Raw genomic sequence first — 21,425 nt, 5'->3', positions numbered from 1 at the left:
ATATGAACTGCTAATTTCTAACACTATAACCTAAACTCTATCCCTTTTTAAATCCCTATACATACACGTACGAGACACACAAGACAGGGATAAAACAGTTCAATAGCATCAATTCCGGAGTACAGGATTCGATAGGTTGATTTTGATCGATGTCTTCCAAATTCCTTTCAGTTCTTTGCTGATAACATGAGGTGGTCTTCCAGCACTTTCAGTCTTTAGTTCACTGGTTGAGCACTTGCCTTTCAATGACTCTAACAGTAATTTCCCCCTTTTGCCTCTTGACAGGGGTTTTCAGAGAGAGCGGGTTATAGAGATATGAGGAGAAAAGGCCAGCTAGCTATTATTGTAGAATTACTACAGTCTTACACACACAGGAGGGATAGGTTTTTGATCTTTTTTCCTTTCAGGCTAGGAACTATTCTGCTGCACTGCTCTCACACAAACCCTGGTCACCTGGTCAGGAGCCAATTAAAACCTTATTGCCAGGCAGTTCCCTGTTAGACCGGACTCCTCCTCAGCACCATCCTGTCTTTCATGGCACACTCTGTTCCAGGACAGCAACATTGTATATATCATTCACACCGTTCCAGTAGATATTTCTTCAAACTGCAGCCATTGTAATTTTAATCCACAGTCCAACAGAAATAAAGAGATATGTTCTTTACAACACACACAAAGTATTTGTTTAGTTTTTCTGCTATTTCCTTTTGCATTATAAATTCTCTGGTCTCTGCCTGTAGTTGGCCCATTCAGGTTCTCTTTTACGTGAAGGGTACTGGACGAATGTATATGGTTGTTTTTCCCTCAGCTGGCAATGGATTTTCCATTCCTGAACCCTATGATTTTTCAACTTAATGAATACAAAACTTACAAATAAAGGATTCACTTTAAAAAAACCCCCAAAAATTGAATGATTGTATTCAGTAGATTTTGATACTGCATACAAAGAGCTGCAACACCATCTAGAGACAGTACAATATGTATTCCATGCTGCTATACAGATCACCACATCAGGCACATCAGAGAAAAGCTGAGCAACTCAGTCAGAGTTTAGGCTTTCCATAAATAGACAAGAGCAAATTAACAGTTATTGACAGAAAATTACGTCAATCCAGCTAAATATTTTAGTAAAAGCAAAACACTGCAGATGCTGGAAATCTAGAACAAAACCAAAAATACCTGGAAAAACTCAGCAGGTCTGACAGCATCTGCGGAGAGGGATACAGTTGACATTTCAAGTCCGTATAACCCTTCATCAGAACTAAGACATATAGAAATGAGATGAAATATAAGCTGGTAGAAGGGGGTGGGACAGGAGAGCTCTATAGGGGGCCAGTGATAGGTGGATGCCAAGAAGAGACTGCCAAAGATGTTACAGACAAAAGGACAAACGGGTGTTTACAGTGGTGATATTATCTAAAGGATGTGCTAATGGGGACATTAAGGGAAGCAAGCTAGTGGCAGATGGCCCTAGTGCATGTAGGATGGAGGGAAGGGATCAAAATGGGCTAAAAGGTGGAGATGAAACAATAGATCAAAATAAATTTAAAAATAGGTGGGAAAAGAAAAAAATACAGTTGTAAAAAAATAAATTATTGGAAAAGGGGAGGATCGGAAAGGGGGTGGGGATGGAGGAGAGAGTTCATGATCTGAAATTGTTGAACTCAGTATTAAGTACGGAAGACTGTAAAGTGCTTAGTCGGAAGATGAGGTGCTGTTTTGGACTATCATCAAAACAGTTGCTCAGATACATTAACCGGAAAACAATGGTTAACAGTTCAGCAGCCAAATTGTTTCCTTGAAGTGTTTTGAAAACAAAAATTTCTTCTGTCTACCTGGGCTATACAGTTGGGAGGGGAGAGAACAGCATGTTGATGCACTGCTGCCAATGTAGACAGTCACCAAGTGGGCATTAAGGAGTTGAAGCTCTGCTCAAATATGCAGAGACACAAAACACAGGCAGACCGACCTGTCTTTTCCTATTTATCACGTTCAAATTGGAAACATGAACCCGCACAAGTTGAAGAACTGTAACATTGTATGTCTTTTCCTTCAGTGATCACTCTTTGATTTTTACAAAATTACTTCTGCATCATTCTTTGTCCATCTTCTCTGATTTTCTTACTGTCATGTCTAAGGGTATTTGGTTCAGATTCTCTCACTATGTGCATTTTCTATCTGTATCTCTCATATTTTAAAGTAGCTCGGAAAAGAAGTTATTTTTTAGAGGTGATGGTGCACTTAGCACTGTGACATGTGATCACAAAACAGCAATCAATAAAATAAAGAGAATGCAAAGCTGTGGCCACCACAGTAAAAATGAACAATCAAGCTTAAAAAGGGACACACTTTCACTTTAACATAATACATTGGACATTATATTGAGCACTGCCCTTATAAATCAGTACATCATCTGCTTAACTGTGAGTAATGCCATGGTAGCTGCATTAATATAACAATCTTGGGCATGCATCCAACACACTTCACTACGTCATAATTGTACTTGATTGGTGTAATATAACTTTCATAAAATACTGACGTCACTGGAAACAGAACAAAAAATAGAAAATCACTTCGTCAAGGAATGGAATTATTAACCACTGTAGAATAGACATAAGCTTCAAAAACAGCACTGAAACCATGTTTCCATGGCAAGGGTTATACATGGGGTAAATGCAAATGTTGAATATGGTTCTTTATGCCAAATACCTGAAAGGCATAAAATATTGGATAGACTGACTAGATAAGTATTACCCATTAACATGCTTTAAACTTAAGTTAATGGGTCGCAGCACATCAACTTGAATTTATCTGCCTTAACGTAGAAAATGTGCTAAGGAGTTGATCAAAAGATTGATTAGTAATACAGGTTTGAGACAAAATTTAAAAGGTGGTAAGAATAAATGTGTTAGATGGGTTTAAAGAATTTGCATTCATATAGTACCTTTCGTGACTTCAGGAAGTCAAAAAGCACTTTATAGCCAATTTTGAAGTGTAATTTAGGAAAGCACTGGAAGCAGTGTTGGATAGTGCAGCCAAGTCAGCTGCCATATGGTACAACAGGGAGAGGGGGATAGGAACACAGGAGCAGTAGGCCAATCGGCCTGTCGAGCCGACTCCATCATTCAAACAGACCATGGCTGATCATCTACCTCTTGCGTCATTTTCCCCACTATCTCCATATCCCTTGATGTCATTAGAATCCAGAAATCTAGCGATTTCTGTCTTCAACATGCTCAATTACTGAGCTTCTACAGCCCTCTGGGGCAGAGAATTCCAAAGATTCATCAACCTGAGTGAAGAAATTCCTTCTCATCTTAGTCTTAAATGGCCTGCCCCTTACTCTGAGACCATGTATCCTGGTTCTAGACTCAACAGCCAGGGGAAACATCCTATCCACATCTACCTTGTCATGTCCTGTAAGAATTCTGTAAGTTTCAAATGAAATCACCTCTCATTCTTCAAGTTCCAGAGGCCCTGTTTCCTCAATCTCTCCCCAAGACAATCCATCATCCCAGGGGTGTAAGAATATAGATATGTTTTAACATTGTTTTTAATGCAGGACAAAGGCTTATCAGCTTATGTAGCTTACATAAATTAAACCACTTGAGCAAATTGGCTATAGTTTGGAAAGATCAAAAGGTCGTTGAAGGATAATGCAGCGAGACATTGGCTAGGATGTAATCCAGGACATCAGACCTCTACCATTGTATATCTTATGATGTAAGACTAATAAAATACCCAAAGATAACCCAAGCAAGTATTAGGCAATGGGTTTTTTTTATATAGTATAAAGAGAATTATAAAGCAAACTTCAAGAGGGACTTTAGCTACCTTTAATACGAGGTATGGAAAAAAAAGTCTGGATTGGCATCACTCACTATTCCCGAGAAGGTCGTTCCACACAAGCTTCTAGAAGTATGAATGAATGTACTGCTTTATATGTAGTCTTAAAATAATAAGTGGAATTAACTGTCAGGCATATTACTGTCTCTAGCTTTTGGCATATGTTATTATAAAGGATTAGGATTATTTTAACAGTGGATGCACAGGAGTTCAGAATTAGAGGATAGAAGGGCACGGGTGGAATGCAAGGCTGGAGGTAAGGTGGCAGAGGCCATGGATTTCAAAAATAAATTAACAATTAAATCAGAAATGGAACTTCACATTTAGTAAAGGATCAGTTTTCACCCTTACCAAATTTAACATGCACATATCACAAACTGCAGCCAATCAGAGAACAGATGAAGATTTCCATAAATCTGGAAAGCTAAAATCCAAAAGGTCAAACAAATTGAAATACTTACTAATACAACGCCATCATTGAAAACCTCTGATACCGACTCCCAAATCTTCCAAGCCCTTTCGTTCACATTCTCTCCTACTTTAAGGTTTTGACACAGCAAGACAAAGTCTGCATCTTTGTAGTCATGTCTAAAAATGAGAATGCGAGAATACAAAAAACAAAGATCAATTCACATTTCACAAATGACTCCTCAAACTATCTGTGGCACTCAGCCATGAGTATTATTCTTCAGCACAACAAATGGTATAATGCTGTAATAAATCCAGAACAATGGAATTTTTTTTATTGTAAAGTTTTTCATTTATTAAATTCACAGTACATCGAGTTCAGACCATGGCATACAAAATAAAGCATATTGTTATATTGAGTTATCCTTACTGAATAGATCGAATTGCAGACAACTACTTCCACAGTGATAGCGGTGTTGCTGAAAAAGAGAGACATGTCAAAATCTTGCACTCATTACACATTGCTGGGTAGATGCCAGGCACAGAACTAAGCACTGCTGATAGCCTAGACGAATATAGGAAGTGCAGGGACGAAGTAAAAAAGGAAATAAGGAAATCAAAGAGGGGGCATGAAAAATGATTAGCAAGTAAAGTTAAAGATAACCCAAAGTTGTTTTACCAATACATTAATGCTAAAAGGTTAGTTAAGGAAAAAGTGGGACCTATCAGAAATGAAGATGGAAACTTGTGTGTAGATGCAGAGGCTGTGGGAAGGGTTTTGAATGAATATTTTGTCTCAGTGTTTACAAAGGAAGGGGAGGATGTAGATGTAGTAGTCCAGGAGGATCACTGAGAGATATTGGATGGGATAGTCATAAAGAGAGAGGAAGTACTCGAAGGGTTGAAATCCTTGAAAGTTGATAAATCGCCAGGGCCAGATGGGTTGTTTCTGAGGCTGCTGAAGGAAGTCAGGGAGGAGAAAGCAGATGCTCTGAGGATGATTTTCCAATCTTCACTAGATACAGGGGAGGTACCGGAGAACTGGAGAAATGCAAACGTAGTTCCATTGTTTAAAAAGGGATCAAAGGAAATGCCAAACAATTATAGGCCAGTTAGGCTTACATCAGTGGTGAGCAAATTAGTAGAATCAATCCTGAGAGATAGGATTAACTGTCATGTGGAAAGGCATGGACTAGTCAGGGATGGTCTTGCCTCACAAATTTGATTGAATTCTTTGAGGAAAAGACAAGAAGGGTTGCTGAAGGTAGTGCAGTGGATGTTGTGGTACATGGATTTTAGCAAGGCATTTGACAAGGTCCCACATGGCAGATTAGTCAGGAAAGTAAAAGCTCATGGGATTCAGGGTAATGTGGCAAACTGGATAAAAGGTTGGCTTTGTAACAGGAAACAAAGGGTAATGGTCGATGGATGCCCTTGCGAATGGAAAGTTCTCTCAAGTGGTGTTCCACAGGGCTCAGTGTCGGGACCCTTGCTGTTTGTGTTATATATTAACAATTTGGACGTGAACATGGGGGGCACAATTGGGAAATTTGCAAATGACACAAAGATTGGCTGAGTAGTGGATAGTGTAGAGGATAGCCATAATCTCCAAAACGATATAGATGTTGGTGGAGTGGGCGATAAAGTGGCAGATGGATTTTAACATAGAGAAGTGTGAGGTCATACATTTAGGGAGGTCAAACAATTACAGGGATTACAAAATAAATGGGAATATACTAAGAGGGGTAGATGAAGTGAGAGATCTTGGTGTACACGTACACAGGTCCCTGAAGGCAGCAGTTCAAGTAGACAAGGTTGTAAAGGAGGCATATGGAATACTCTCCTTCATTGGTAGAGGTATAGAATATAAAAGTAAGGATATAATGTTGGAATTGTATAAAACACTGGTGAGGCCACAACTGGAGTATTGTGTGCAGTTCTGGTCACCACATTACAGGAAGGACGTAATAGCTCTGGAGAGAGTGCAGAGGAGGTTTACAAGAATGCTGCCAGGGTTAGAAAAGTGTAGCTACGAGGAGAGATTGGATAGGTTGGGGTTATTTTCCTTGGAACAAAGAAAGCTGAGAGGAGACTTGATTGAGGTGTACAAAATTATGAGGGGAATAGATAGAGTGGACAGGATAAAATTGTTTCCCTTGATGGAGAATTCTAGAACCAGGGAACATAGATTCAAGTTAAGTGACAGAAAGTGCAGAGGGGACATGAGGAAGAACTTTTTTACGCAGAGGGTAGTGGGTGTCTGGAATTTGCTGCCCAAGTTGGTGGTAGAGGCAGAAACTTTAAACTCTTAAAAACTACCTGGATCTGCACCTTAAGTGCTGTAAGCTGCAGGGCTATGGGCTGGGTGCAGGAAGGTGGGATTAGAAAGGTGTCCTCGGGCTGGCATGGACAAGATGGGCCAAATGGCCTCCTTCTGTGCTGTAACTTTTCTACGGTTCTAATGTGGAAAATTGCCCCAGTATGTCCTGTAGACAAAAAGCAGGACAAATCCAACCTGGCGAATTAGCATCCCACCAATCCACTCTCCATCATCAGTAAAGTGATGGAAGGGGTCATCAACAGTGCTGTCAAACAGCACTTGCTTAGCAATAACCTGCTCACTGACGCTCAGTATGGGTTCCATCAAGGCCATTAAGCTTCTGACCTCATTACAGCCTTGGTTCCAACCTAAAAAGCTGAACTCAAGAAGGTAGGTGCAGGGGTAATGGGAAAAGGTAGGGCAATGGCCACTAGGCCATAATGCTCATTTAGAGAGCCAGTGCAGACGCGGTGGGCCGAATGGCCTCCTTCTGTGCCATTAAGATTCTGAGAGTCACTGCTCTTGACATCAAGGCTCATTTAACAGAGTGTGGCATCAAGGAGCCCCTGCAAAACTGGAATTAATGGGAATCAGGGGAAAAACTCTCCACTGGTTGGAGTCATATTTAGCACAAAAGAAGATGGTTGTGGTTGTTGGAGGTCAATCATCTCAGTTCAAGGACATCACTGGAGTTCCTCAGGGTAGTGTCCTAGGCCGAACCATCTTCAGCTGCTTCATCAATGACTTTCCTTCCATTATAAGTTCAGAACTGAGGACGTTCACTGATGACTGTACAATGTTCAGTTTCGTTCATGACTTCAGATACTAAAGCAGTCCATGTCCAAATGCAGCAAGACCAGGGCAACATTCAGACTTGGGCTGACAAGTGACAAGTAACATTAATGCCACACGAGTGTCATGAAATGACCATCTCCAACAAAAGGGAATCTACCCATCGCCCTTGACATTCAATGGCATTACCGTCACTAAACCCCGCACTATCAATATCCTGGGGGTTACCATTGATCAGAAACTTAACTGGACCAGCCATATAAATACTATGGCTACAAGAGCAGGTCAGAGGCTAGGAATCCTGTGATGAGCAACTCACCTCCTGACATCCCAAAGCCTGTCCACCATCTACAAGGCACAAGTCAGGAGTGTAATGGAATACTCTCCACTTGCCTGGATGAGTGCAGCTCCAACAACAGTCAAGAAGCTTGACACCATCCAGGACAAAGCAGCCTGCTTGATTGGCACCCCATCCACCAACACCTAGAAGGACAATGGCAGCAGGTACACGGGGATACTACTACCTGGAAGTTCCCCGCTAAGTCACTCACCATCCTGACTTGGAAATATATTGCTGTTCCTTCATTGTCACTGGGTCAAAATCCTGGAATTCCCTCCCCAACAGCACTGTGGGTGTATCTACACCACATGGACTGCAACTGTTCAAGAACGTTGCTCACCACCAGCTTCTGAAGGGAAATTAGGGATGGACAATAAATGCTGACCTAACCAGCAATGCCCATATCCCATGAATGAATAAAAACTTGGCAGGACAATTTGCAAGAATACAAATATAAGGGGGAAACAACAATTTATACTTATACAATTATGCTGATTGATTGGCAAGTGGACTCTGACTGATAGAGGCGTTGCCATGGAGAATGCATCAGTGATGATGACTGACAGTTCATGCAAAGCCACATATATTAATACACTGGGCCCTGTTCTTTGCAGATAGAAAGAACATGTACACACATTGAGCCTGTATCAGCTAAACAAAATAAGTGACTGCCATCTGCTGACTCATTCCTCAGAGCAATGCCTTGATCAATCTGAGTCAAGCTGCTAGTTTAAATTTCAAACAATGCTTGGCAGTTAACAGTTAGTCACCATCACTGGTGTATTCTCTATGGCAACACCTCAACCAGAGTCCACATGTCAACCAATCAGCATTCTCTTCATATACAGTATAAATTGTTGTTTTCCCCCTTATATTGGTATTCTTGTGCAGTGTCCTGATGAGTGCAAGATGAAAAGCTTCAACCTGTCTCTTTTTCAGCAATACTCAAGTTCTGTACTACCAAACAACTATTAGTGATAGTGGTGTTAACTATATATTGCTGTTTGTCCACTGCGCCAGTGCCAGCTGCATTTATTTTGTGTAGGCACAGGTTTGGAATTACCCCATGGTGGTAGGGGCATATAGAGAGAAATATGAAGGGGTTATGCCACAGGTCCTTGGTGCGTAGAAGTCACATCAGGACTAAAGATCAGGGTGCTGAGCCACTGCTGGCAGTGGGCAACGAAAGGGAACAGATTTTGGAAAACTCTCCTAGTTTAGTCTTAGAATGCACATGACTTCCCTGCACTGGATTCTTTTCCATGGGGTCTTACTTGGGGAAGAACGGGCCCATGTCTCAAGTGAGGTTACAGTGAGGAATGTCCAATGTCATTTTTTTCTGTTTACAGTTGGAGTTGAATCTTTAGGAATCTGACCAAGAAATGTAAAGAATTGAACCTTCTCAAACAGCATCTGCCAAGACTTTGGATACTACCTGAAACTAGAATGGTCCCATGTCAGTCATGCAATCAACTTACACAAATATTTCATAGATGGACCTGACTCTCAAATGAGAGGTTCCTGACTGCAGTAACTGTCCATGTCCACTTTGCAGACAAGATATTTCCCCACATTAAAAAGATGAAATCACCTTCAAAATGAGAGCATAAGCCAATGTGTGGCAGTTGAACAAGCCTCCTGGAAGATGGGTAAATTATGGTAAGGGCAGAATCCCAGCCCTTGCTGGCCACTGAACAAAACACATTTCTATTCAAATAGAACTGATCAGATTCTGCCCCATTATCCATTTGAATATGTAAAATGGTAATATTTCCTTTTGCAGATTCATGCTTTTTTTTATTTAAAAAAAAGACAGCTGAATTTCAATTCGATTCAATTCACTCTATTGTCATATGGAAATTCATTTTGGTTGCATTGCTCATTCATTAAAAAATTACACATAAATGAATATCAATAAAAGAAAGAATATTATCCTATCAGATAATTTTCATTAAAATAGGTATTAAAAACCATTTCAATACAATTAAAATAATCAGCCAGTGAGTCCCACTCTGAGTGCATATCCTCATTTATTCATCAAACTTCTGCTAAAAACTTTTATAGAGAAGGGCACTAATGAGTTCAGGAATCAATTTTTCCTGCATCTGAGGGATTGTCACCTTTTCCCTGAACGCAACTAACAATAATATTGAAACAAGGGGCGATTCTCATTGTTCATGACACTCCTTAATATAGCCTAAATTCTTCGAGAGCAATTTTGTCAAGAAAGATCTGCTCATCAAATACCCTTCCTGCCCAGTTCAATAATCTCTGTACCTTTAAAAAGAGTCTGCTTTCCAAAGATTACAATACCAGGTGAGGCATCTAAAAAGGATAGCACTCAACTACAGCTGTAGAGTGTACTGGAAAAGATTTTAATTTTCTGAGGTAGTATAATTGTGTCTTGGCAATCACACCTGTACACTCTTCACATTCAAACACTTCAAGCCACAATACTCATGTCTCGTCAAAGTCGTGTGTGAAGGTGGGGAGCATGGAAAGGGATACATCTCAATCTTCTCAGTTACCCATGCATTTACAGAACTATAATTCAACTTTTTCACATAATTGATCAATAGATAAAATGCACAAAATTAAACTGGAGTCTTTTTCCCCAATATTGCAATGAAGATGGCAGAATCCTTAAATTCCACTATCAGACACATAACACAACATATGGATTGAGTCAATTACTTGTATTTGTACTAAACAAAGGCAAATATTACATAAGGGAATGGTACATTCAGAGGAAAACTGCCATGTTTGCACTATTCAATTTAACAGAAATCCTAGGGACTATACTTAAAAGCAGAATATTAAAGTCAGTGCTTTACAACCAATTTCCAATCAATTAAACAATGGTAGAAATAATGAAATCACTTTATAAAAAGCTAGACAAACATACAAGTGGTCACACAGTATAGTGGGATGTTAAGTGATATTATCTCAATGCGGACAGAAAATGACTTCCCCCTATTTTTGGAGCTAATGGCATAAAAAGCATGAAAGAAATTCAGTGCTGATGAAAGGCACACAACAATTCTCAGAATTGGTGTCAGGGAACATTCTCTGGTCAAATACTGCACAGGTGCAAAATAAGCTCTGCCCTATCCCGACAGTAGTTTCACTGAAACAATAATAGCTGGAGTATTATGACACAGCCAATAGTAGAGGCTGAGTTGTTCAAATCCCAGAGGAAAACTTGAAGCAACTGTCATAATCCATTTTTACAATTTGTAATTTTGAGATGCAGACTTTGAATTCAATAGGAATAAGACCACTGAGTCTCGTGGTTTTTATATAAAACTAAATTAAACATTTATTAATTTAACAACAAATTAAAGACATATACATGGCTACAAATTACTACTATAATAACCTGTTAACAAATCCCCAGATTAATCTCCACTAAGGCAACAGTAACCCATAGGCTTTAAATGGACACCAGGCAAAGCAAATTTTACCGTACAAATTCCAAATGAGGTTCTTTTGCAAGTTGGTTGGAGGTGTATAGGCTGGTTAGCTCTTACACACACACACACACACACAAACTCCTTTCTTTATATACCTAGCTTTCTCTTTGAATGTAAATTTTCCATTGTATCACTAGGTCTTTTGAACCTCAGCTCTTCTAACAATAAAATTCCTTTCACAGCACCAATTTTATTAGTAAGCTGAAAAAATGAACACATTGTTTAGCTTCTCCTAGCTAGGTGCAAGATTTTACCCACAGTCTTGAATGGTTTATTCAACGAATGCAAATTAACACTTTACCTTACTGTTCACCCAATTAACATCTCAAAACTGCTGTATATCAAAGCAAAACAAAAACAGAATTACCTGGAAAAACTCAGCAGGTCTGGCAGCATTGTCAGAGAAGAAAAGAGTTGACGTTTCGAGTCCTCATGACCCTTCTACTGAGTTCTGTGGAAGGGTCATGAGGACTCGAAACATCAACTCTTTTCTTTGCCGCCGATGCTGCCAGACCTGCTGAGTTTTTCCAGGTAATTTTGTTTTTGTTTTGGATTTCCAGCATCCGCAGTTTTTTGTTTTTATTTGTACATCAAAGCACCCAGACTAACCGGCTTTAATCTAATTAAGACACGCACAGGCACATATGCAGACACAGACCCTCACTAGAATTCTATTTTTAAAAATAATTTCCAATAACATTATAAACCTTAATATCTCTTCATGACAACCAGAGAGGTTTTTTTCATTTTCAGCACAGAGTCTCTTAGACCAAGAATTCAGGACAAGATTAGTAACTGTGTGCAAAATGAGGCCAACAGAAACTAGATTCAGATTATCCACAGAATGGTTACAGCAAAGGAGGAGGATATTCGGTCCATTGCGCCTGCACCAGCTCTCTGCAAGGACAATTCATCTAGTCCCAGTTGCTCAACTATCCTCCATAGCCCTGCAAATTTTATCTTTTCAGATAATTGTCCAATTCTCTTTTGAAAGCCACAACTGAATCTGCTTCCACCACAGTCTCATGTAGTGCATTCCAGGTCCTAACCACCTAACTGCATAAAAAAGATTTTCCTCACGTCATTGTTGCTTCTTTTGCCAATTGCTTTTAATCAGTGTCCTCTGGTACTTGATCTTACTGCCAGTTTCCTACTATCTACTCTGCCCAGACTTCTCAGCATTTTGAATACGTCTATCAAATCTCCCATCAACAATCTCTTCTCCAAGGAACAACCCCAGCTTCTCCAACTGATCCACATAACTGAAGTTCCTCACCCCAGAACCATTCTCGTAGACCTTTTCTGTCCCCTCTCTAATGTCTTCACATCCATCCTACAGTGTGGTACTCAGAACCAGATGCAATACATCAGTTGAGGCCAAACCAGTGTTTTATCACAACACAGATTAATCACAACTTCCTTGCTTTTGTACTTTATGCCCCTATTAATATAGTCCAGATGCCAAATGCTTTTATTAACTGTGCTATTAATCTGCTCTGTCACCTTCAAGGATTTGTACATATTTACCCCCCCACCCCCAATAGTTTCTGTACTGCCTTTAGAATTGGATCCTTTATATTGCTTCTCCTTGTTCTTTCTACAAAAACGAATCACTGCACACTTCTCTGCTTTAACTTTCATCTGCCTTTTGCCTGACCATCCATCAACCTGTCTATATCCTTTTGAAGTTCAACAATATCCTCCTCACAGTTCACAATACTTCCAAGTTTCATGTCATCCTGAAATTTTGAAATTGGGCTCTGTAAAGGCACGTCTAGATCATTAATACATAATCAAGAAAAGTAGGGGTCCTAACATCAATCCCTGGGGAATCCCAATATATATCTTCCTCCAGTCTAAAAAACATCTGTTCACCACCACTTTGTTCCTTATCACTCAGCAAATTACGTACCTATTGCTGTTACTGTACTTTTTATTCCACGAGGTATAATTTTGTTCACAAGCCTGATAATGTAGCACTTTATCAAATGTCTTTTGGAAGCCCATGTACACCCTATCAATCACATTACCAGCATCCACATCAAAAAACTCAACCACATTAGTTAAACATGATTTGTCCTTAACAAATTTGTGCTGACTTTCCTTCATTAACCCACATTTTCCCAAGTGATTGTAAATTTTGTCCCAAATTATCATTTCTAAAAGCTTCCCTATCACCGAGGTTAAACTGACTGGTGTGCTGTTGCTGGGCTTATGCTTATGTAACATTTGCAGTCCTCCAGTCCTTTGGCAGCAACCCCATACCTATATATAAGAAATTTAAAATGTTGTGTGTGTATCTTACATGATGTGGATTTGGTTTGAAAGGTACACACAATGTCCTTAAGGATCCAAAGAGTTAAAGGAGTCAAATGCAAATAAACCTGCTAGATAATCTTGGCAAACTTAATGACCTTCTTCATAATTTCCAAACGACAGCAACTACCAAAGAGAAAAGTGCTATCATTGCAGAAAACATTTAAAAATGCACAATAAGCATAATATCAATAAATCTACAAATACAGAAACACACTGAATTTGAAACACATTTCAGAGATCACAATCAGTCTGGCCAAGGTAAACAAATTTGATGACTAGGAATAAACTCAGCAAATACAGACCACTCAGTTTAACCTTGGTGGTGGGGAAACTTTAAGAAAAAATAATCTAGGACAAAATTAACGGTTATTTGGACAAGTGCGAATTAAGTAATCCACAACTGAGTAAGGAAAAGCGGCGTGGATTTGTAAAAGGCACACCATGTTTAACTAACCAGTTTTTTGATACGGTAACTAAGAGGGTTGAATGAGGGTAATACGGTTGATATGGTGTATAGGGAATTCCAAAAGGTGGTTGATAAAGTGCCACATAATAAGCTTGCCAGCAAAGTTGAAGCCCAAAGAATAAAAGCGGCAATGGCAGCATGAATATAAAATTGGTCAAGTGACAGGAAATAGTTTTTTAAAAAATTCATTCATGGGATATGGGCATCGCTGCCTAGGCCAGCATTTATTGCCCACCCCTAGTTGCCCTCGAGAAGGTGGTGGTGAGCTGCCTTCTTGAACCGCTGCTGTCCATGTGGAGTAGGTACACCCACAGTGCTGTTAGGAAGGGAGTTCCAGGATTTTGACCCAGCGACAGTGAAGAACCTGCAATATATTTCAAAGTCAGGATGGTGAGTGGCTTGGAGGGGAACCTCCAGGTGGTGGTGTTCCCCTATGTCTGCTGCCCTTGTCCTTCTAGGTGCCAGTGGCCATGGGTTTGGAAGGTGCTGTCGAAGGAGCCTTGGTGAATTCCTGCTGTGCATCTTGTAGATGGTACACACTGCGCTACTGAGCGTCGGTGGAGGGAGTGAATGTTTGTGGATGTGGTGCCAATCAAGCAGGCTGCTTTGTCCTGGATGGTGTCCAGCTTCTTCAGTGTTGTGGGAGCTGCACTCATCCAGGCAAGTGGGGAGTATTCCATCACACCCCAGACTTATGCCTTGTAGATGGTGACAGGCTTTGGGGAGTCAGGAGGTAAGTTGCTGATCACACGATTCCTAGCCTCTGACCTGCTCTTGTAGCCACAGTATTTATATGGCTAGTCCAGTTAAGTTTCTGGTCAATGGTAACCCCCCAGGATATTGATTGTAGGAGATTCAGTGATGATAATGCCATTGAACATCAAGGGGGCGATGGTTGGATTCTCTCTTGTTGGAGATGGTCATTGCCTGACACTTGTGTGGTGCAAATGTTACTTGCCACTTGTCAGCCCAGGCCTGAATATTGTCTAGGTCTTGCTGCATTTGGACATGGACTGCTTCACTAGTGGTGAACAGTTAATACAAATAGAAAGTTAACATTAACAGGATTCTGATGAAAAATGATCGACCTCGATCTGTTTCTTTATCCAAAAATGCTGCCTAAAGAACATAAGAAATAGGAGCAGGAATAGGCCATTTGACCCCTCTAGCCTGCTCCACCATTCAATAAGATCATGGCTGATCTACCCCAGGCCTCAACTCCTCTTTTGTGCCAGCTCCTCATAGCCCTCAACTCCCCAAGGTTTCAAAAATGTATCTACCTCCTCTTTCAATACTTTCAGTGATCTAGCCTCTGCAACTGTGAGGTACAGAATTCCAGATATTCACTACTCTCAGAAGAAATTCTTTCACATCTCAGTTTTAAATGAGTGTCCCTTATTTTGTAACTATGTCCCCTAGTACGAGATTCCCCCACTAGTGAAAACATCTTCTCAACATCTACTCTGTCAAGTCCCCTCAGAATCTTGTACGCTTCAATAAGATCACTCCTTATTCATCTAATGAATAAAGGCCTAACCTGTTTAGCCATTCTTGATAAGTCAACCCCTTTATCCCAGAAATCAGCCTACTGAACCTCTTTTGAACTGTCTCCAATGCCAGCATATCCTTTCTTAAATGTGGGGACCAAAACTGTACACAGTACTCCAGGTGCAGCCTCACCAGCACCATGTACCATTGTAACAAGACTTCCCTATTTTTAAACTCCAACCCCTTAGCAATACAGGCCAAAATTCCATTTGCTTTCTTAATTACTTGCTGTACCTCCATGCTAACCTTTTGGGTTTCATGCACGATAACACCCAGATCCTTCTGTGCTGCACTTTTTTGGAGTCTCTTTCCATTTAATAACAGTCTGCCTTTTGAACCTGCTTAGTATTTCCAGCATTTTTTATATTTATTTCACCAGCCACCGTATTTTGCATTTGTATTAGTGAACAGTCTTTTTTGGACTGTAGGAAGGTGTACAGCGGTGTTCTGCATGGGTTAACACTAGGACAATACTAGGGCTCTGAAGAAGAGTCATACAGACTTGAAATGTTAACTCTGTTTCTCTCTCCACAGATGATGCCAAGCCTGCTGAGTTTTTCAGGCATTTTCTGTTTTTATTTCAGGTTTCCAGCATCTGCTGTATTTTGCTTTTATCAATGTTAGTTCCATTGTCTTTCTTGATCTATATTAATGATTTAGATTTGCATCTACAGGAAATTATGTTAAAACATGCAGATGACAAGACTTGAAAGCGCTATGAATTGTGGGGATAGTGACAGGCTTCAAGAAGACATATGTTCACTCATTTTAGCAGCCTATGACAGATGAAATTTAATACATAAAAGTGTGAAGTGATACAGAAAGAACGAGAAGAGGCAATACAAACTAAAGGCTACAATGCTAAAGGAAGTGCACAAACAGTGAGCTGGGGTGCATTTGCACAAATCATTGAAGGTGGATGGGCAGGTTAATAAAGCAGTTAAAAAGACTTACAGGATCACAGCTTTATAAATACAAGCACAGAGTAAAAAAGCAAGGAAGTTATGATGAACCTTTATAAAATACTGGTGTGGCCTCAAATGAGGTAGTGTGTCCAATTCTGGACACCACACTTTAGGAAGGATGTAAAGGCTTTAGAGAGGGTGCAGAATAGATTTACGAGAATGGTTCCAGGGATGAGAAACTTCAGTTACAAGGATAGATTGGAGAAACTGGGACTGTTCTCTTTGAAGGAAGTTGAGAAGATTTGATAGAGGCGCTCGAAATCACGAGATATCTGGACAGAGTAGATAGAAACTGTACCCATTGGTAGAAGGTTTGAGAACCAGAGGACACAGATTTAAGGTAACTGGCAAAAGAATCAAAGGGGTCACAGGGGAAACTTTATGCAGCGAATGCTTCTGATATGAAATGCATTGCCTGAAAGGTGGGGGCTTCAGGCAGATTCAGTCATGCCCTACAAAAAGGAATTGGATAAACACCCAAAAGGAAAACATTTTCAGGCCTCCGGGGAAAGGGTAGGGGAGTGGAACTAGCTAATTTGCTCCTGCAGAGAGCTGGTGTGGACTCAACAGGCCAAGTGGCATTCTTCTATGCTGTAACTATTCCGTGATTCTACCCTTGCCTCCCAATTCCCCTTCAGGATTCAAATCCTCCGACAGGACTTCAGCACAAAAATCTAGGCTGACACTCCCTGTGCACCACTATGAGTGCTGCACCGTCAGAGGTGCCCTATTTTGGGTGAGACATTAATACCAGGCCCTATCTATCTTCTGAGGTGGGCACAGAATTATGTCATGGCACTATTTCAAAGAACAACAGTGCTATCCTTGGTGTCCTGGGCCAATATTTACCCCTCGATCAACAGATGGTCTGGTGATTATCACATTGCTACTTGTGGGCGCTTCCCGTGTGCTGTTACACTTCCGACATTTCAACAGTGACTACCTCCCGTTTCAAAAGAACTGCTTCAGGGTGTCCAGAGGCATCATATTGATGCAAGTCTTTCTTTTTTCAATGGAAATTGAGAGTTAAAAAAGACAGGTACTTATCAATGGTGTGTTATACTGCATTCCTAGTATTATTGATTACCTCTCACTTAAAAGTCGTTGTCCTGCCAGCTCACTGGTTAATAGTAATGTCATTAAAAGCATTATACGGAGTGGGCAACGCGTTTTGGAAGCCAAAAATTTAGCAACCGGGCGCAATTTGTGGAGGACGATGCCCTTTCTTAACCATCGCAGCAGCAGGAAACAGGCTTGAAGTTCAGATTCGCTCCAGCCGCATTAGTGCTGGCGGCAGTGGGTTTCTGAGCCAGTTCTACTGCCATGGTAGCAGCGGTGAGAAATAACAACAAAGTCAACTCCGAGCGCCCCAATCGCGCTGAAAGGTTCCCCCGGGGCGATGATCCACTCACAATGAGCTGCAGCAGCTGTTAGCCCAGGGGGCAGGAGGCACACAAACAGCCGGCAAGTGCCGCGAAAAGAGGGGGAGAGAGAGACACACACAGACACACACACACACACTGGGTTTGTGTGTTCACTGTGGTAGCCGCTGATCGGTAAACACCCGAGTATTCCTCCCTCCTCCCTGGCTGCGGTGTGCTGAGCTGGGAGCCAGGCCGCCAACAAGCACCAAGTTGCCTTTGCCTTCCCCGCTCTTACCTGCCCGGAGAGACGCTCTCCTCAGAGGCACCGGCGGCCGCTCTCCTCGGCGGCTTGGGCGGCATGGCGCGTGGAGTGAGCAGCGGCTGTTTGGCTCGAGCGCGAGGCCGCCGCCTTTCAAACGTTTAAAAGGCTGCAAAGGTTCCAAACGGACAACACGACAGACCCCGAGACGGCGCCAAACACACTCGCCGTTTCCGGCTTGTGCGTCACTTCCTTAGCACCGCCGCCAGCCGAGGAAACCGCGGGGGAGAGAGAGAGTGAGAGAGAGTGTGTCTGGGCTCAGTCAGCTTGGGTGACCATTCGTTCAGCTTTGCTGCGGGCCAGTCCGGCTTTCAGCGCATCTGGCTTCATTCCACTATCAAAAGGCCCGTTTTTACTCCTATGCGGGATGTGGGCAGCGCCGCCTGGGTCACCATTTATCGCCCATCCCGAATCGCCCTTGAGGTAATGGTGAGCTGCCTTCTTGAACCACTGCAGTCCATGGTAGGTGCACCCATCGTGCTTGTTAGAGAGGGAATTCCAGGACTTTGACCCAGCGACAGTGAAGGAGCCTTAGATCCTGTAGAGGTATACAAAATCATGGTGCAAGGATGGAGAACCAGGGGACACAAGATTTAAGGTAATTAACAAAAAAAGCAAGAGACATGAGAATTTTTTTCACACAGCAAGTGGATGGGATCTGGAATGCGCTGCCTGAGTGTGTGGTGGAGGCAGGCTCAATCGAGGCACTTAACGGGGAATTGGACTATCTGAAAAGTAAGGTGAAGGGCAACTTGGGGGAGTGGTACTAGGTCAATTACTCCTTCAGACAGCAAGTGCAGATATAACCAGCCGAATGGTCTCCTTTGTGCTGTAACCATTCGGTGATTCTATTTTAAAGTTTAAAACTCTGCCCCCCCCCCCCCCCCCGCCCCCCCACCGTGAGGGGATGGTCCAATGGGATGATGTCTATTCACAGGCACTCACCATGGGTCACCAACAAATGGATATTATTTTAAGTGATTAGAGGCTGGGAATTTCCAAATGGCCACCCTACTAGCCTCATTGCAATATCATTGTCATAATGTCATTTCCAGGTCACAAGTGCCATGAAGAAAGATCCTATCGGACGTCCATGTATCCCTCGTGTTACAGGATGAACATTGAACCGTTATTCTAACAGACCCATTAGTAATACCTATGTCAATCATTTAAAATAATTTCTCAGATCAGTGATTTCCCATGAAAAAAAGATGCTTTCGTTGTCCCTATTACCATCATTCACCAATTCAAAATGCTTGAGAGAGAGATGCTGTTCAAGGAATAGTTAAAAGAATGCGATTTCCTAGCAAAAATGTAGGAAGGGAGCGCAAGAGCATCATACAGTTTGCACTTAATACTACTGTGATACCGATGTCAGCCATTGAAGAAAGAGAGATGTGAATCAGCACATTTTGATGGAAAAGCACAAATTTTACACTCAGTGCAAGTATTTAAAAATGGCCTGCATTGCCTCTAAGCAATAAAGTGGCAGCTGCTGAATTATGTAGTCTACCATGACATGAGGTACCATCAGTCTTAAAGGAGTATCGACTGCAGCACAAAAATTGATAAAGAAATCCACAATGACTTCACTGTGGCCAAAGACCTGACTTATGGGAAAACAAAAGCGAAAACACTGAGCAAGAACATTCTAGTGCCATATCCTGTACAGAAGCACTTGGATTACATTAAAACAAACGTTCTTTTTTCCTTTGGCAATGGCAACTGATAGTGTTTCCTCTTAAGTTTTGAGATATTTTAGTTTTGAGGCGGGGGAAGGTATAGTACTGGTGTGGTCCAGTATTTACTGCTGGATTTCTAAAGTGGTAGCCAGGAAACCTTGGAAGCAATTGCAACAGAAATAGCATTCAAACTGAGTGCGTTTCATCTCAGCCTGGGGAGACTTTCCGTGCATTCAGCTGGCAAAACGTGTTAATTACAGAAAGTACGGTAGTGTTGAAGAAAAACCTGAAAGCTACTGAAAAGGACATTGTTGCAGCTAGCTGTTTAGCTCATATTTGCACAAGGCAACAAAATACGCTGTCGGAAACTTTGAGGTAATGCAGAAGATTATTCGCAAGGTATATAGTATACTTTAGCATTTGAGGGAGTTCTGTGACTTTGTTGAAGTGATGGTGTACAAATCTACTGAGGCACGTTGTGACCAGGTAGCTGATTTTCTCTAACAAAAACAGAATTACCTGGAAAAACTCAGCAGGTCTGGCAGCATCGGCGGAGAAGAAAAGAGTTGACCTTTCGAGTCCTCATGACTTTTTGTTTTGGATTTCCAGCATCCGCAGTTTTTTTGTTTTTATTAGCTGATTTTCTCTACTGCGGCTATTGACTCAAATTGCTGGAAACCTCTGACAAACTAATTTCAGAGTCTAGGTGAGGAAGAGTGCCCCAAAGTACTATGAAAATGCTTTTGGGACCGTGGGGGAGGTGGTGTCAGTGCATTGGCTGAGCTTTACTTTCTCATTCTCCGCAGTGTTCTGAAACTATTCACTTATAGCTTTAGAGGCCAAGTCGTGCAGTGGCCTCTCACTGTATAAGCTGATGCGTGACATGGAGAGGACTTGGAACACGTTGTTTGGGTTCATAGTAAATGGCAGATTGAAGTAATTAACATTAGATTTGACCGGAAAATGAGACTTTAATTATTCACAAGAGTTAAGAACTACTCGAGTGACAGATATGAACATACGAAATAGGAGCAGAAGTAGGTCATTCAGCCCCCTGAGGCTGCACCACTATTCATTAAGATTATGGCTGATCTGTTTGTTTTGAATTCCACATTCCCATCTACCCCGATAACCTTTGATTCCCTTTACTAACAAGAATCTATCTACCTCTGCTTTAAAATATTCAATGATCCTGCCTCCACCATTCTCTGAGGCAGAGAATTCCAAAGTCTCACAACCCTCAGATTTTTTTTTCATTTCTGTCCTGTAAGGGTGACCTCTAATTTTAAAAGTGCCCCCTAGTTCTGGACTCACCCACCAGAGGAAACATCCTTTCCGCATTCATCTTGTCAATACCGTTCAGGATTATATATACTTCAATCAAGTCACCCCTCACTCTTCTAAACAAGCCCAGTCTGTCCAACCTTTCCTCATAAGACAACCCACTCATTCCAGGTCTCAATCTAGTCAACCTCCTTTGAACCACCTCCAATGCATTTACATCCTTCCTTAAATAAGGAGACCAAAACTGCATACAATATTCAACATGTAGTCTCATCAATGCCCTGTTTAACTGAAGCATA

General features: G+C 41.4%; 1 protein-coding gene across 4 annotated transcripts in view; it reads right to left on the bottom strand.

Moving 5' to 3' along the window:
• The window catches only part of rb1 (retinoblastoma 1), a 246,209-nt gene extending 227,870 nt beyond the window's left edge, over positions 1-18,339 (bottom strand). For all 4 annotated transcript variants that reach the window (XM_041210963.1, XM_041210965.1, XM_041210964.1 and 1 more), the window contains exons 1-2: positions 18,137-18,339; positions 4,308-4,434 (exon numbers count right to left, since the gene is read on the bottom strand). In XM_041210963.1, coding sequence (XP_041066897.1) covers positions 4,308-4,434; positions 18,137-18,201 — 192 coding nt within the window. In that variant the 5' untranslated portion in view covers positions 18,202-18,339. The remainder of the gene's footprint in view (positions 1-4,307; positions 4,435-18,136) is intronic.
• Between the last annotated feature and the right edge of the window lie 3,086 nt (positions 18,340-21,425).

This window comes from Carcharodon carcharias, chromosome 18, assembly GCF_017639515.1.
Source record: "Carcharodon carcharias isolate sCarCar2 chromosome 18, sCarCar2.pri, whole genome shotgun sequence".
NCBI classification, from domain to species: domain Eukaryota; kingdom Metazoa; phylum Chordata; class Chondrichthyes; order Lamniformes; family Lamnidae; genus Carcharodon; species Carcharodon carcharias.
The sequence above is the reverse complement of the archived record's forward strand: the minus strand, read 5'-3'. Positions and strand labels throughout refer to the sequence as shown.